The sequence below is a fragment of the Durio zibethinus genome, chromosome 2, assembly GCF_047325235.1.
Source record: "Durio zibethinus cultivar Kanyao isolate XHJ-2024 chromosome 2, ASM4732523v1, whole genome shotgun sequence".
In the NCBI taxonomy this organism is placed as follows: Eukaryota; Viridiplantae; Streptophyta; class Magnoliopsida; order Malvales; family Malvaceae; genus Durio; species Durio zibethinus.
Genome location: NC_143163.1, coordinates 9,171,569 through 9,189,567, shown reverse-complemented (window position 1 = coordinate 9,189,567; position 17,999 = coordinate 9,171,569). Strand labels below are relative to the sequence as shown.

The window sequence follows — 17,999 nt, the reverse complement described above, 5'->3', positions numbered from 1 at the left end:
CCATCTGGGCTTAAGGTCTCTTTTTATTTGCATTAGAATCCTTTATTAGAAAATATTTAGTACAATGTAGTTTCATTCTCTTTTCAGACTCCTAACCCTATTTCATCTCCCTTTTGGGAGAGGATCGTAGAATTATTTACCTTTCTTTCGATCAAAGAGGAAAGATAAACCTATCTTATCTCGATTGTTTTACATGGTAATTTCAGCATTTACATACTTTTTAGCCATAAGCAAGACATCGACTAGCATATTTGGTGCTTCTAAAGACAAGGTGAACTTAAAGTGGTACTCTTTGTCAATAAGTCTACTTATTAGGATGGCTACAGTGGTCATTTGCTCTAGGTCCTTCATTTTAGAGCTTTTGTGTTAAAATGTGTGATGTAGTGTTTTAGAAACTCATTTTTGCCTCGATGAATTGACATCAGGTTTATGATAGTTTTCTTAGTTCTTCTACTGGTATCAAAACGAGAAAGAAAAGAGTAGTTAAACTCTTTGAATGTTGTGATTTACTTTGGCTTGAGGCTACAATACCAAGACTAAGCTGCCCTTGTAAGAGTTATGGCCAGTCTTTTACACATCAGGACTTTGTTTGCACCCTACATCATCATATTAATTTTATAAAGTTTTAAATAATTAAAGGGATCGGATGTATCGTCGTATATTTCCAAGGTCAGCATCTTGAATCCCTTTAAGGGCATAGTCTTGTCAGGATGCTCAGTGAAGGGTGAGGTCTCCCAAAATTTTAGTTTGTCTTTAAAAGCAATAGCCTTTCCTTTCAATACTTTTTCTATGGCCGGCATCTTAGCCTCCAAGTCTCTATTCGATTAAGGTTTCAGGTCGATTTGTTTTGATTTTGGGTTATGGCATAAGTTGAGTTATGGCTAGGATAGTAGTAGACAACCGAGATGGCATGCTCTTATTCTCTAGAGGCTAAGGAAGCCTTAACTTTCTCGTAGCTTAGTTGTTGTTCTACGAGTTTTTTGTCATGAGTGACTAGGTCAGGTATCTTTGACGTTTGGGGTGGTGTTATGGTTTGTAGCTTTTGTTTTAAGGATTGGATCTACTCAGTCAAAGCTTGAAATTGTTCCATGGTTGGGCTTGCCTATTGTGACATAGGTCGGTCTGTATGCTAGCTATTGTCGATTTTATCTCCTGTCAGGACGATGGCCTTTCCTTCCTCATTGGTTCTTTTCTTAAGTGGCATGGTTTTTGGCTCAACTAATAAATAAATTCCCCTTACCTGACGCACCAAATGTTGGTGTCGAGCTCTAAGCTAAATGACAAAACATTGAAATAACAGGAAAATGAAGATAGTGGTTAAGAGAAAAGGGAGGGGGTGTTCCATATATTTACACTCCGACATTTAAGTCAAAAATTGACACAAAGAAGGTCATAAGGAAAGAAAAGTAAGAATGTACGAAGGAATGGAATGATAGTACTTTGATATCTTTATTTATAGGTAAAAGGTGAGGGCTTTGTGGGACATAATAGTGACGTAATCGAATTGATATGATACTAAAAATATCAGGTCGATTTAAAAATTCAAAATGCCCATAACTATTTATTGATAATTTTTAATGAAAAAATAATTAAAATAACCTTTAGACCCAAAAATACCCCCAACAATTAATATAACAAATAATATTCTTAACATGTTGCTCTCATTTCTAGTCCCACATTTTGTGTGGTTTTCATTTCTAATCTTTATCCTTTGTTTTTCCATTTTCTCTTGTAGGAATTAATTACTAGAAATGGCGTTATGCGGGTTTTAATCGAATGTTTCATCCATTAAAACTCGCTGAAACAGGTTTTGGATAACAATAAATAAATAAATATATTATATATATATATATATATATAGAGAGAGAGAGAGAGGGGGGGGTTATGAATGATGAAAATTATATTTATCAGCATAGGTTTCGGGTTTTATGATCTGAATATCTGGTATCCATTTAATTTAAAATAACTTCTTTTTTTTTTGGCAAACAGAAAGATTTGAAATTTTGTCAAACCTTTCATTCTTTTATGCTTTAATCAATTAGTTTGAGTTATAGTTTTGTTATAATATGACAAAACAATTTGTGTAATTTATTACAATTGAAATTAAAAATAAAAAAAGTAAACGAATTGAAATTAAAAATTAAGTTAAATTTTTAATACGATCAAATTTAAATATGAGATTTTAAATGAATATTTATAAAATAAACACTTTTAAATAATTAAAATTAGCACTAAACGATTTTGGATAGATTATAAAAATTACAATAGGTTTTAAAATAATTTTACATATTTTAATATTAAATAATTTTGGTTTTGAATATTTAAAAATAAATAGATATCCGAATTGTTCCATTCCATTCTTAATAATGCTAGATATTATGAGAAACTTTTTGCCCAAAAACAATTTTAATTTATACAAAGCGCATGCTGTGTCATGATCTTTTTAACAAAAGAATTGAAAGGAGCTTTATGCGGTCCAAAATTGATGTCAATGACCATTAATAATAATAATAATAATAATAATAAAATAATAATATGACGTTGACAACACCATTCCATCGAGTTCATAAGATATTGATTTCCACCATAAAAGTCATATGACAACAGTCAAATTTGTCAAGTTGATGGTACAAAATTAAATAATTTAAAAGGCCTAAATTTATTTATTAAACTAACAGTTTATATAATCTGTTAACAAAATATTATAATTTTTAATTTTATTTAATAAAGTGGATACAAAATAAAAAAATTAAAAATTAAAAAAATATTTTTTCATGATATGTTTGATCGATGGAAAAGTAAAATTTTTTTATTCATTACTTGATATAATTAAAAATGAAATAATATTATAGTTTTTTATCATTAAACTCATTGTAAGTTAAAATAAAAAATCTAAAAAAATAATAAATAATTTTGTAAATATAAATGCTTGATTTTCACTCTTTCATTTTCTATATTTTTAATTTAGGGTATGAAAATAATGCTTAATTTGTATTGTTTTAATTTTGTTTATTAACAAGTATGAAAAGTAATTTTTATTTTATTTCTTTTCACTTTTCTTTTTTATTATGTACATTTCAAGTTTTTTTTTTATCTTTTTTCATTTTCGATTACGAAAGATTTGGTTAGAAGAAATATGAGATTTTCTATTGAAATTTGACTTGTGAGAATATAATTCTTATATTTGGTTCACATGTATTTGATTTTTAAAAATATTCTTAAATTTTTAAAAAGTATTCAAAAATTTCAAAATTAAAAACTTACATTTTTTTATGATTTTTTTAAAGATTATGAGAGAAAAATTATTTTTGTTTTATATTTGATCTAAATAAAAAAATATTTTCTTTCTATTTTACTTTTTTGAAAATCAATGTATAAAAATCAATAACTTTGGATTACTTTTGTTCCGAAATTTTTTTTAATTGAGTAAAATTTTTTATATTTTTTAACTCAGCATTTATAAGTTTTGAAATACAATAATTATAATTATTTATTGTATTTTCTTGAACAGAAACATAATATGTGACGTCATACCGTGCAGTAGACAACCATCTTCTGTGTTTGACCTTGATTTTCCAAATTTTGAACATTTTGATCAATATTTTAATATTTGTAATCAATTTTTTGTTATTAATAATTTATTGATTAAAAAGTTGTTAACACTGGTCAGTGAGCCTAACAAGCATGGAGATTAGTTATATGAAATTTTAAGTTCTTTTTTCGAAGTCCAAAAATCGATTTGTGTGTGCAAGGTTTTTGCTCGAGAGCTCAATTGCTGCGTTTTTTTTTTTTTTTCAAATTAAATACAGTAATTATTTGTTGTCATTTTTTTAAAAAATAAAATTGATAATACTATGTTTCAAAGCTTTGAACAGTAATAATTATCTTATTTACTGTAGTTTTTAGATTAAAAATGTAGTAATTGATTCTAAATTTTTTTTTTACATCTCACTTGCATACTTTGTTTATAGGTTTTAAAATACAATAATTATGAATTATTTTTTGTATTTTTTAGATGAACTTAATATAATAATTGATTATTATTTTTTTTATAATTAACTACTCGAATATTATGTTTCTTAAATTTAACATGTAGTAATTATCTTATTTACTACATTTTTTTGAAATAGAAATATTGTAATTGATTTAATTTTTTTTTTACACATCCCACTCGATATTACATTTTCAAGCTTTAAAACATAGTAATTATGAATTATTTCTTATATTTTTTAAATAAATTTAATGTAGTAATTGATTACTATTTTTTTTTAATTGACCATTTGAATATTGCATTTTTAAAATTTAAAACGTATTAATTGTCAATATTTTTATTGATAAAGTATTATATTTGTTATGTGGTGAAAAATATTATAATAAAAATATATAACTATATAATTTAACTTTTTCCTTAATTAAAAGCATAAATCTAATAATTTTATGTCATGAAAAATTATTTTTGTCAAGAATTCATAATTTTTCAAAAATTATACTTTTTTCCAAAATTTCAAAAATTTCTTGAATCAAATTGCCCTTAATTTCGAAAGTACCTTAATTTCAAAAATTAAAATTCATTTTCTAACGACCTGAAAAAAAAAAAAAAAAAAAAAAAAAACACTCTAATAGCTAGCAACCCGCATCAATCATACCAATCGCAATTTCTACGAAAATTTTGTGAAAGGGTGGCCCCACGATTAGAAGCCCAAAGCAATCAACTCCATCCGTTGAGTGACATGGCAGACACGCCTATCAGGCTGGAGCTCGACTTCCAAAATATCCCTCGTTCAACGGCTCACTGTAATCCTACATTTATCCAATTAATTAGTCCTTAATTCATGATTAAATACTCATCTAATATACATCCAAAATCAGGGGCATATTTGACATTCTAAACCAGATCTCAAACTCTTAGCAAAGCGAGAGTCTAGAGCCAGAGCCTTAGTTGAAGAAACAGGCAAGGACTGAGCACCATTTGGAACCATTACAAGCTCATTCTTCTCTCTCTAGTGCCCTTCAAGTGCACTCAGTCGCTCACTGGCCCTTTCCCTTAAATTCCCCAAAACCCACCAAATCAGAAATTCTCACCACATGCACCTTCCTTTTTAATAAACTCACCATGAGAAAAAGACGAAAAAGAACCAAACCAAAATCCTATCTTCGCTAAACGAAACCAAAACAAAAACAAAAACAAAGATAGAGACCCGTTGCAGATTTGCAGGGTTTTGAAGGTCGGTCTTGTTTGTTTTTCTTCTAGTATATAAAAGGCTTTTAAAGAAAAAGAAGGAAAAAAAAATAAAGATGTGTTACGTGGGGAAAGCAACAAAGATCTTCATCTTCATAGTGACCGTGTTGGTAGTTTTGGGTCTTGTCTTGGGATTCGGGCTTTTTCGTCACGGCCTCCAAAAGTCGCACAAGTGCTCCGGTGACTCTTGCCCTTCTCCCATTGTCTTCCCAAACCCTATCTCCAGCCCTAATACACCACCAGCCTCTTCCTCTTCCAACCTCCCTCCTCCCGCCATTGGATCTAACCAGCCCACTTCGCCTACATCCAACCCTACCCCTATCCCACCACCAAGCTCCATCCCTACTCCTAACCCACCACCCAGCCCACCAACTGTCGACCCTACTCCTACACCTCCTCCTAACATTAACCCAAATCCTCCACCACAATCTCCTCCTCCTACTGCTCCTCCACCGCCTGCTTCAAGTGCAGAGTTGGCGGTGCCACCCTACAATCAGCCGACTTCGGTACTGGTGGCTCCAGGTCCTGTGCATGCTTAGATTAGCTGGTTAATTTCCATTTTTTTTTTAAAATGGCTTTTTCTTTGTTTCTACTTCCCATTTTATTGAATTAAATAATTCTTTTCTTTTTGGATGAGTTGTATAGTGGCATGAGATTATGAGATTTGGATTGGATTTTGATGGATGATGAATTTTTGTTTACACGATTTTTTTTTTTGTTTTCTACAGCTGCTAGTGTGTAATTTTGGCTTTGTTAGCAATATTTTAGAATTTTTGTGAATTTACGTACACAACCGTCTCTCAAAAGTAGTGGAATTCTGCATTGTGTCAGCCGAATTTTCAAAAAAATTGTGTCAACTACTTTGACTCCAATGTCTAATCTTAATCCAAAAAAAAAAAAAAATCGAATCTTAATTGGATCAATTTTAGCTAAGAATAACTGATGGAACCATCGTTGAGTATCCAAACACGCCTTTAATCTTTAAGTTGGACTCCAACGCTTTTGACTTGGGTGGTGGTTGCTTTGTCGTGTTGCAATTATGGTTTGGTGGTTGAGTGAATTTATGGTTTCATTAATCACGGTAAGATCCTAGTTTTTGTTCAAAAGAGTTAATCAATATTTCGTACGATTAAAGTAAAATTTATGATTGGAATATATGAATTAATATTGAATTTTATTTTTCATTTAGTTAAATTTTATACTTTTAATTTTGTCTAAAATACTAAAATTAATAAAAATTCATCATTTCATTTAAGAGAATATTTTTTAAATATTTCAATTAGGTTTTTTTTTTTTTCAAAATTAATGAAATTAAGCAAACAATAGAAAGTTTTGTTAGTTGCGTTAATAAAAGTTTTCAAGAAATATTTTATTTTTGTTTTTAAAAAATCAATAAAAATACAGTGATAAAAATCAATTAAAAATATAATGATGGTGAAATCATAATATAACAATAAATTATACTTTAATCATATTCTGAAATTTAATTTAATTAATTTTTTAAAATATCTTTAAAAGATATTTAATAATTTTAAATTTTAATATTTATAGTTTTTTTAATTTTTAATTGTGACATTCTTTGTAAAAGGAAAATTATACCTTAATCTAATTTTAACTAACAAGTACAAGTAAAAGATAAGTTTAGCATTGCACTCAGCACAACCATGGGAACTGTAGTTGGTGCAAAGAGGAAATGGGAAGGCAAAAAATCCAAGGTTTGGTGATTGGATGTTCATTGTTTCTGGGCTCTTGCATAGCAGTATTGTATAGTTATGTTTCTTGTATGGTTAATTAAAAAATGAAAATTTAACTTATGAGTAGTTACGAATCCGATAAAAAGATTTGTCTTGATTTAGACAAAGAAATGAACTTCCGTAACGGAAGGGAAGAGTGTCGTGGATTTTCATGATCCCCGTGCTCAGCTCACGGCCAAAGGAATCCGCGAGGCTGGACTGGACTAGTAGCCTCTGCCAACAAAAAAAAAAAAAAGAATGTAAAATAAATGGAAAAGAGACGCTAGCAAGACAACATGAAACGAGTAGGCAATTCATCGATTTCCTTTTTTTTTTTTTTTTTTTAAAGTAACGGTAGAAATGGTTTTTAAATTTTTAATATAATACATGAATTAAAAAATTATTAACTTATATAATATTTAAAGAATTATTTTTATATTATGTATTATCATTTAGAATTAATTATATTAATTATGAGTATAACATTAATAAATAAATTTATAATTTAAGTATTATATTAAAAAATTTTTAAATTTATATATCATATTAACCATTTCATTATAATTTAAAGGTTATTCATAATATTAATTATTTTTTTATTAAAATATCAAAAATACTTTTAAATTATAATTCAATAATTATTTAAATTTTTTATTTTTTTTGTAATCATTCAAATTTTTAATCTTTTATTTCGATTCAAATAAAATTTTAAATGGATAAAATCTAACCACATGGTAAACTTTAATCAATGAAACTCTGAATTATAGTTAATTAAAATAGTGAATAATAAATATTTGTATTTTGTATTTTATATTTTGTATTTTTTATAGACAATGAAATTAAAAATTTATAAAAATTTTCTTAGGGCAAGAGTTTGAACTCTGCAAGAGTTTTATTTTTTAGCACATGTTTTATATTGGAAGTACTGAAAAAGGAGAGATCGAAAAAAAATAAAAAAAGCAAACCATTTTCTAATCTTAAGGTTTGCTGGTCCCTATCGCTATCATTTCTTCTTTTTGCTGTTAGTGATGTCGCCACTATCGTCTTCTCCACTCCAACGCTGGTTGTTGCCTTATCCATTTCTATCTACCTTTTTTTTTTTCTTTGTAACTTTTATTCTCAAGTTTTTATTGCCACTGTAATCGTTAGATATCAACGTCAGTGTCATCTTCTCAGTTAATGCCACATCTCAGCAAAGTATCCCTCGATTTTGTTTTTGCTCGAAGACCACTAATTTTAATGTTATAAAATCCTCCTCTAAATTCCTATAAAGATATCAGGCCGCCGCTTTTATGATTTCTCCCAAATTCATCAAGAAATTTAGATATAGTTATTTGGTTTTATCTTCAATTATTTTGTTTAATATTTGGCAATTTTAAGTTCAGTGGATTGTGGAATTGATGCTTGGAACATATTATTGTAATTTTTATAGTACATTATGTTACAGCTTTGAATTCGCAACATAATCTAAAGCGCTTATATAGGTTCATGTCCTTCCTTCTCAGTTAAAGGTGATGTTTGTGTTTATGTTCTTCTTCCCCCACATCTCTTCAAATACTGATGTAATTTGCTTTATGGTACTCAATGCATTGCAAAGTTGTCGAAGTATATGTTTACATGTCAATATCACTTAATAATATTGAAAGCTTTATGCATAGATTGGCAAATAGTTGGAACTTATAAGATAATTTGTTTAAATTGAAACACTAATTGGTAATCCTGGATTGAATAGATGAACGACTGTCATAAAGAGTCATCATCAATTTTTTTTTTTTAGATATGATTAGTCACTTAATTGAATCTTTTTCATTTAAAAAAAAATCTCAAGTTTGACTTAAGTATCTTTAAATAATATATTCTTGTTCACAAAATCATATTTTAGGTTTGAGAGTGTAATTATACATAAGGAAGGTTATAGCATTTTATTAGTGCCCATCAAAGGATGGTGCCAATTTGATTTCAAGTTATCAAAGCCTTTAAAAATATTTATAATTTTACCAAATGATTTAATTATTAAAAATAGATTCTAAAATTACTCTAATAGTTTGATAGTAATTTAAAATAATTTTTTCACCTTAGAAATATTCATAAAGACTAGTATTTCACTCCAAAAAAAATCTGTCGTTAGAGTCATTTAATCTTTTTTGTTGTAAAATAAAATTTACTTGTGAAAACAATTTATTTTCAGAAATATTTTTAAATATATTGGTAAGATTTTTCGTCAAAAATTATCCTCAAATATGTTGGTAGAATTAAAAATTTATTTGTTGGTGAAAATAATTTACTTTCAAAAATATATTCCAATATATTAGTAAAATTTTTTGCCAAAAATTATTTCGCAATATGTTGATAGGATTTTAAAGAAATATTTTTTCAAGAAAATTCATTAAGTCTTCCAATAGCTTAGTAAAACTTAATTCAAAATTTAAATCATTTAATAGTTTAGTAAGAATAAAATAAAATATTTTATTTTATTTTTTACTAAAATTGAATTATGAAATTTTCTAATAATTTGATAAAATTCATATTTTTTTAAAAATTTAAATCCATGAAAAGTTCTTCAATAATTTGGTAGAACTCATGAATTTCTTTAAAAAAAATATTTTTTATTTTTGGTAGAAAAAAATCAATCGAAATAAATAGTATAGAAATAAATAAAATAAATAATTATCCTACAATATGTTGGTAGGATTTTAAAGAAATATTTTTTCAAGAAAATTCATTAAGTTTTCCAATAGTTTAGTAAGACTTAATTCAAAATTTAAATCCTCCAATAGTTTGATAAGAGTAAAACAAAATATTTTATTTTATTTTTTACTAAAATTGAATTATGAAATTCTTTACTAATTTGATAAAATTCATAATTTTTTTAAATTTAAATCCATAAAAAGTTCTCTAATAGTTTAATAGCACTCATAAATTAAAAAAAAAACATTTTTTACTTTTTGGAAAAAAAATCAATTGAAATAAATAGGATAAAAATAAATACAAAAAAAAATGGGCTCGATTTTAATGACTAAAAGGAGCTCGGTTGCAGATGACTCAACCTAGCGGCTTGGCTAATTTAGTGACTCGACTTCAACAGCTTGAAGAAAACAAGTCAGCGAGTCATGCGTTGAGGGTCTAATCATAACCGGGCCAATATACGGATCCCATGCGAATTAATAGTTGCAAAATGGTGTCACTTTCTTCAGATATAAAAACCTTAAAACCCTTATGTTTTTCTCAAAACAAATTCCCCTTTCTTTTCTAGCTGATCTTTTCTCTAACTTCTCTGTAGAAATTTAACTAGAGAACAATAACATGATGAAATTGCAAAATTCTAGGCCAAAAAATTTAATCAACTATTGGAAAGTTCAAACTTTTGCAAAAATCACCTTACATTTGTAGAATCTAGCTGTTGTAGTCATTTCGACTGTTGTGTTTTTGGTTGAAAATTTTAAATTTCAACCAGGATATTCAATAGAACCCAAAAAAACCTTGAACTTTGAATCTAAACCTAAAAAATCATATCAAATTTCAGAAATTCAAGCCTAAAATTCCAATCACAACTAAAAATTTACCAACCAAGAATCAAATCAACTTTCCCAAAATCCAAAAATTTCGAAAAACTTTACAAATCAAAAAATCAAAATCAAGGAAAAATCATCCCAGAATTCAAACCCAAAAAATCCAAGCAAACCTAAATCACAAAATCCTAAATTAAAATTTCTCAAAACAAAATTCTAAAAAAACCAAGGTCCCCAAAATCTCAAGTGCTTAAAATTCTCAAAATATTTAGCGAGACTAAAGGCTCAAAAACCAAAAAAATTCGCACAAAAATTTCTAGAAACTAAAACAAAAAATTCAGATATCATAAACCAGAAAAAAAACCTCCAACAAGAAAGTTTCACTTTTTTTAAATTACTTTTTTTTGTGTTTTTTTATTTTATAGGGATTCAATCCTTCTTTATTTGAAAAAATTCAATTGATTGATTTCAGGGATTTGATTTTTAGGTGATTTGATTTCATGTAACTTTCCTTTTTTATGGAAATTAGGATTCCTAAAATCATAAAATCCATTAATCTATGGTGATTTAATTTCCAAATTTGATGCCCAGATTTCAAAGACGTTTTCCCTCTCTTTTTTTTTTTTTAATTTTCCTTCCTTTTTTATTTTTTATTTTTTGACTTTTGATTTTGTTTTACTTTTTGACTTTTTTTGAAAAAAAACATTAAACTAAAAATAAGATCAAATTAAACTTAAAATTAAAAATTTTTCCATTTGACCCAAAGTTTCACAATCGAACTCAATTTATAGTCAAAACTCGAATTTAATTTTGAAAAAATTCTTAAATAAAATAGCGTGTCTATAACGACATCTTCTACTGAGTTTATAGCTTCATCCCTTATAGCTTTGCAAGCTTCTATGTCATTGAGGTTGTAGTTTATTGTGAGATTGTTGCTAACCATCTATGTAGATGGGTAAATATATGCTTTACTTTTCCCTTTGATTTCAGTTTATTCCAATTTAATATAAGCATGATTAGTTTCTCACTTACTGCAACCTAAGATATTATTTTTTTTTGTTGTCCAATATGCTAACTAAATTTTGTTATTACTATGAATTCTTGTCATTTTTTTTAAAGGGGTTTATTGTTCAATTTCTTGTATCGCTATCTATTACTATGTTAATCACTATGCTGGAAATGAATATGCTAGTTATTACTTTTTTTTTCTTTTTTTTTTTTGTGAAATCATCATAGTTATTTATGTTAATCTCCTTTCAATCTTAGCTTAAGCCTTTCAAGTTTCTTTATTCTTTTTAAAGGGGTTTAAGATATTAGCTCTAATTCTTTCTATGTTATTTATCCATAACACTGACTTATTTTTGTAGAATTGTGCAAATTGCTAGCCTTAGTTTTTTAGGGGAAGAAATTTTTTTATTTGATGATTTGTCATTCTTTGAGAACTAAAGTAATTCTTTTGATCTCTAATTCATAAAATTCTTAAAATGAATACACTGTTTAACTATGTTTTATATCTGATTTGAACATCTTTTTCCATTATCTTAATGTGAGGAAATCTATCTTTTATTTAATTTAATTTCTCTCCCCCGGTGCTGAAAACTGAATGTAAGAACTATGATTTTCTCTATGGGAGAGTGCACGAAGCATCAGTTATTTTTATATTTTGTGCATTGTTTATTTTATTTGTTTAGAATTCATTGACTTTTGGTCTTTTATTGGAAAATGGAAGCCCATATTTTTTTAGTTGTTTCATCCTAATTAATATTTTTGTTATTGGGTAGTATTGATTCAATAATGTCATGAAATCTCAATTATCTTGTTTATAGTATTTGATGAACTAGTTTACCAAGGTTCATTTGTTGGATTATCCAGGAAACCATCAGCACAAAACATGAGGCACATGCTTGCGTCTGTAATATTTCAATTACTTGGAAATAGGGTTGTACATGAGGATTTTTTTAAATTATATTTATGAATAAAATAATAAATAAAATAATTTTATAATTAGAAATGATAAAGTTGTTACAAAAAGTATAAAAAAATTTTATAAAATCTTTTTGTGACAATAATAGTCATTATTACAATAATTAAAATTAGTTGTGATAAAAATTTTGCACCGATAAAAATTATTGTTAAAATTTAGAAAATCATTGCAAAAATAATTTTACCAATGACAATAATTGTTATGTAAAAGATTTTTCAATGATTATAGTCGTTAAAATTATTTATCAAAACAACAAAAAATCATGATGCTAAACATAATAAACAACTATATATGAAAATGTTGCAAAATGTTAAAAGGCAACAAAAATAATATTGTTACGAAAAAGGTTTTTGTGACCAAATTTTATGGTTCCTAAAATGAAATTAAAACAACATTAATTGTTATAAAATATGTTATGCAACCAAAATAATATTGTTACTTAAGAGTTTTTATAACTAATTTTTATGGTTATTGAAAAAAAGTTTAACAAACAATATTTAATTGTTATGAAATATGTTATGTAACCACAATAAAATGGTTATGTAAGAGTCTTTGTATCGAAAATTTATAGTTGCTAAAAAATGTTAAAACAGCAACTTGAAATCGTTAAGAAACTTATTATGTAATCAAAACAATATTGTTACACAACATTTTTTGCAACCAAATTATATGGTTTCTAAAATAAGTTTATACAATGCTATTTGTTGTTACAAAATATTTTTTTAGCAACTACATTTTTTTGTAATGAAAAAAATTTAGCAACAATAAGTTTATGCAACGCTATTTGTTGTTACAAAATATTTTTTTAGCAACTATATTTTTTTGTAATGAAAAAAATTTAGCAACAAAAAAAATATTGTTATCAAAAATTTTTTGTAACCATAATAATAATGTTACATAAAATTTTTTGTAACCAAAATCTATTATTGCTAAAATAAATTTTGTACAATGATTTTTATCATTGTGAATATATAGTTTATATAGCAACAACTAAAAGTCGTTGCAATATCTTTTTGTTTTAATGACACTATAAGTTGTTGCATTAACTCCTAAACAATGGGGTTAATAGCAACAACCCTGTAATGACAAAAAATCATTTCAAAACAATTTTAATAACGATAAAGATTTACTTAGTAACGATTTTGACCATTGCTAAACATCAATTTTCTTGTAGTGTAAGTTTTATTAATTTATCTAATGAATTAGAATTAGAATTATATCCTATAAAGGTAAAATTATCCATAAAACAATGTTTCTATTCCTTTAAATTAAACCCTATTTAAATGATTTTTTATAATCAAATATACGTTCAAGATTCTAGTGTGTATTGATTTTAAAATTAATCTTATTATTTAATTTAACATAATTATTTAAATAAGTTTTTTTTTTTGTGAATGATACCAGAGTGTCAGCACATCATATAACTTGGGTTGAGACTAAGGCAGACTTATCCAAAAATAAGATGGGCCTATCCTTGGTCCAAATCCACTAAATAAATGTAGAAATAAGGTGGATTGGAATAGGGAGATTGTTTTCACACTAGCTAGAGAATAAGAGCATGAATATGGATGAGATTATGGTCAGATTCATTATTATGTAATCTACAGGAGTAAATGCATTCACATGTAAATCCCTTAATTTTAGGCACAATTCTAGCAATACAATCTAAAAGTTACCATGCTTAGAGGGATGTTCCTAGCATATATATTTTCTATTATTCTTTGGTAGAAGGCAGAATAGAGTTTCTTTATCTATAAGCAATATTTTAGATTGTTCTTCAAGTTTTATATCTCTTAGATGGATTTTCTGGAATGGTGAACTTCTATTATTTTGTATCCTCGATTAGAATTCTTAGGATAGTATTTATGCATCCCTTAGTTTTTAATCTTATCCTTTTTAATCCAATAATTATATTTATTATTATTTAAATTCTTATGAACAATTTTCTTTGCGGGTTTTTTTTATTTACAGTTAATCTCTACATCTAAAACATCAATTTCTAACATCAATTTGGTATTAGAGCTATGGTAGGTCATTTTCATCAAGCACCAACAAAAAAAGTTGAAGCCAACATCAATGTTGACCGACAGGATGCCCTCATAAAGAAGATATGACAACAAATCCTTCAACTACAACATCAGCTACATATATAAGAAAAGAGAGAAGATAAGAAGATAACGAAAAATAAATGAAGTAGATGAAGAAGAAACCAAGACATGCCATGAAAATAACAATGATTTTGATGATAACACTCTATCTCATCCATAGTAATTCAGATACTATCTACACAAAAACCAATTTCAACCTAGTATATTCAATTCGAAGATAGAGATTCCTGAGTTCGAAGGAAAAATACAACCTTAAAAATTTTTAGATTAGCTACACACGATGGAATGCATATTTGAATACCATGATACCCCTGAACATTGTAAGGTAAAGCTAGTGGCCATCAAACTCATAAAGCATATATCCTTTTGGTGGGAAAATTTCAAAAAACAAAGGGAAAACATGGGCAGGAGAAAAATTACAACTTGGAAAAAGATGAAAAGAAAGTTGAAGAGAAAGTATCTTTCAGACAACTTCTAGCAAGACATCTTCCTTAAGCTTCATAACTTGAAACAAAGGATCTTTTGGTGAAAAAATACATTAACAAAGGAAGCACGTCTTAGACCAATGTTTCTAACAAACCCCTTTCAAATTTATCCCTAAAGAAGGAAAGAGCTATTCCCAACAAACCACAATTTAGTATTGTCAACACTTAAACTTAAAGAAACTTTAAGTGCCAAAGAGTTAAGCATATACATTATGAGTGTCAAAATCTTAATATAGTTATATTGGTTGAATATGAAGATCTTAAAGATGCTAAAAGAGAACCTAGTACCTCAAGATCTTAAACAACGTGTTAAAAAAACCTATGGTGATCTTGAATCCTTACTTGTTATACAATACAGCTTGAGTGATATGCATGTAGAAGAAGAAAATTGGTTACATAAGAATAAATTTCACAATAAATGCACTGTTCGTGATAAGGTATGTGAAGTGATTACTGATAGTGATACCTTTAAGAATGAGGTATCCACTTTTTTGGTGTAACGGCTAGATAAAAAAAACATGGAACATCCTTATCCCTACAAGTTGTCATGGTTACAACATGGAAATGAGATTGAGATCAACAAACATTGTTTGGTTGCATTCTCTATAAAGAAATACTATTCCATTATGGTGGTTGTGGATCTTTTTTACAAGATGGTAAATTTTATTCCTTGTAACAAAACCATAGATACTTATCATGTTTTTAATTGGTATTTCAAAAAGAGAATAAAGTTACTGATACTCCAAAGTCCATGGTGTTCAATCGAGATTCCAAGTTCTTAAGTCATTTTTAGTACACCCTTTGGAGGAAGCTTATTATTTATCTTAATTACAGCCCTTATCATCATTCCCAAACTGATAAAGAAACTAAAGTTATCAATCACAGCTTGAAAATTTTCTTGAGTTATGTAGGCAAGAAACTAAAACAATGGGAACTTATTTTACTACAGGTGGAGTTTACCTACAATCATTCACTAAGTCAAACCATTGGTTACAGCCTTTTTGAAATTGTTTTTAGTAAAAACACAATCTATCCTTTGGATTTAAGTCAACTTTATATTAACCAACATTTTGATGGAGATGTAGAAGAAAAAGCCAAAAGTATCAAAATATTTCATGAACAAGTTCAGAATAAAATTTTGTAGAAAAATAAGAAATATAAAAAGGCAATAATCATGCATCAAAGATATGTAAAGCTCAAAGAATATGATTTGGTGTGGATTAACTTACAGAAAAAGAAATTTTCTCTAAGGAAGTTTGACAAATTACAACTTAAGGTAGATGATCAATTTAGAGTTTTGTAATGCATTAGGGAAAATGTCTACAAGATAGAGCTTTCTGACACTTATGAAATGTCTTTCACCTTTAATGTTGCTGATTTGTCACCCTACCATGGTGAGAAGACTAATTCAGACTTAAGGATAAGTCTTTTTCAACCAAAAGACATTAACACCAAAGTGTCTGCACATCATACAACTTGAGTTGAGACTAAGACAGACTTATTCAAAAATAAGATGGGCCTATCCTTGATCCAAATTCACTAAACAAATATAGAAATAAAGTGGGCTAGAATAGAAAGATTGTGTTCACACTAGCCAGAGAATAAGAGCATGAATATGGATAGGATTATGGTCAAATTCTTTATTACGTAATTTGCAAGAGTAAGTGTGTTCACATGCAAATCCCTTGATTTTAGGCACGATTCTAGCAATGCATTCTAAAAGTTTTCATGTTTTGAGGGATGTTCCTAGCCTATATATTTTTTATTATTCTTTGGTAGAAGGCAAAATAGAGTTTTCTTTATCCTTAAGCAATCTTTTAAATTATTCTTCAAATTCTGTATTTTTTAGATGGATTTCCTAGAGTGGTGAACTTCTATTATTCGGTATCCTCAATTGGAATTCTTAGGGTGGTATTTTTGTATCCCTTAGTTTCTAGTCTTGGTGGTGAACTTTTATCCTTTTTAATCTAATAATCATATTCTGTCATTATTCAAATTCTTATGAGTTGTTTTCTTTATGAGTTTTTCTATTTGTAATTAATCTCCACATCTCAAACATCAATTCCCGACATTAGGGAAAACCTAAAAAATTGAAAGTTCTCATTATGATACACAATATTGATGTTTTAGTTTATCAAATAAATCATTTCCTCTTTGCATTTTATTAGGATTCAAAGTTCATCTTTCAAATGAATAAGAACTCGTCCCTTCAAAGAACCTACATTTGAATCTTTTATTTTGTTTGGTTGGATGGAATGATCATTTCATTCTTGGTCTATTTCATATTCATTACAAATGCAACTCTATTCAATAGTTTGGTTCATTATAAATTTTGTTATATGATATGTTTATACTAATTAAAATAATATTAACTTTGATATATTAATTTAAATTATTAATATTAGAATTGATTAATATAAATGATAATAATATTATTAATATGATATTATTAATAATTAATTATATATAATAAAAACTAATATATTAAAGGAACTAAAATATTTTTAAAATTTAATATTTTTAAAAAACTAAAAAAATTCAAAATATTTTTTGTATTAGAGAGTTTAAATTTCAAATTTTGTGCAAATATAAAGACTAAATTTCAATTTTCGTGTAAGTACAATGATAAATTTTCAAATTAAGTATGAGTGCAAAGACCATTTGCATAATTTAACAATAGATTTCATCAATCTTACTTTCCACATTAGTAAGTCAATACCATGTCATTAAAGTCAATGCCATGTTAGCATGGTTAATGGCCTACATAACTCAGCTAATTTAATGGAGATCAAGTAACACTGTTATCAATTAGACAAACATTATTAAATTATGAGGATCTAATTTCTACAAATTATTATATTGGAACCAAAGTTTAAATTTCATGTAAATATATGGCCTAATTGCATAATTTTACCTTTGAATTTTGACTGAAACAATCCTT

General features: G+C 27.1%; 1 protein-coding gene across 1 annotated transcript; it reads left to right on the top strand.

The window, feature by feature from the left end:
- Window positions 1-4,833: 4,833 nt before the first annotated feature.
- On the top strand, window positions 4,834-5,867 carry LOC149519967 (uncharacterized). Its single transcript, XM_089742692.1, has one exon. It carries the CDS (start codon window positions 5,296-5,298, stop codon window positions 5,776-5,778), a length of 483 nt encoding a protein of 160 aa, XP_089598818.1. The 5' UTR covers window positions 4,834-5,295; the 3' UTR covers window positions 5,779-5,867.
- The last annotated feature ends 12,132 nt before the right edge of the window (window positions 5,868-17,999 follow it).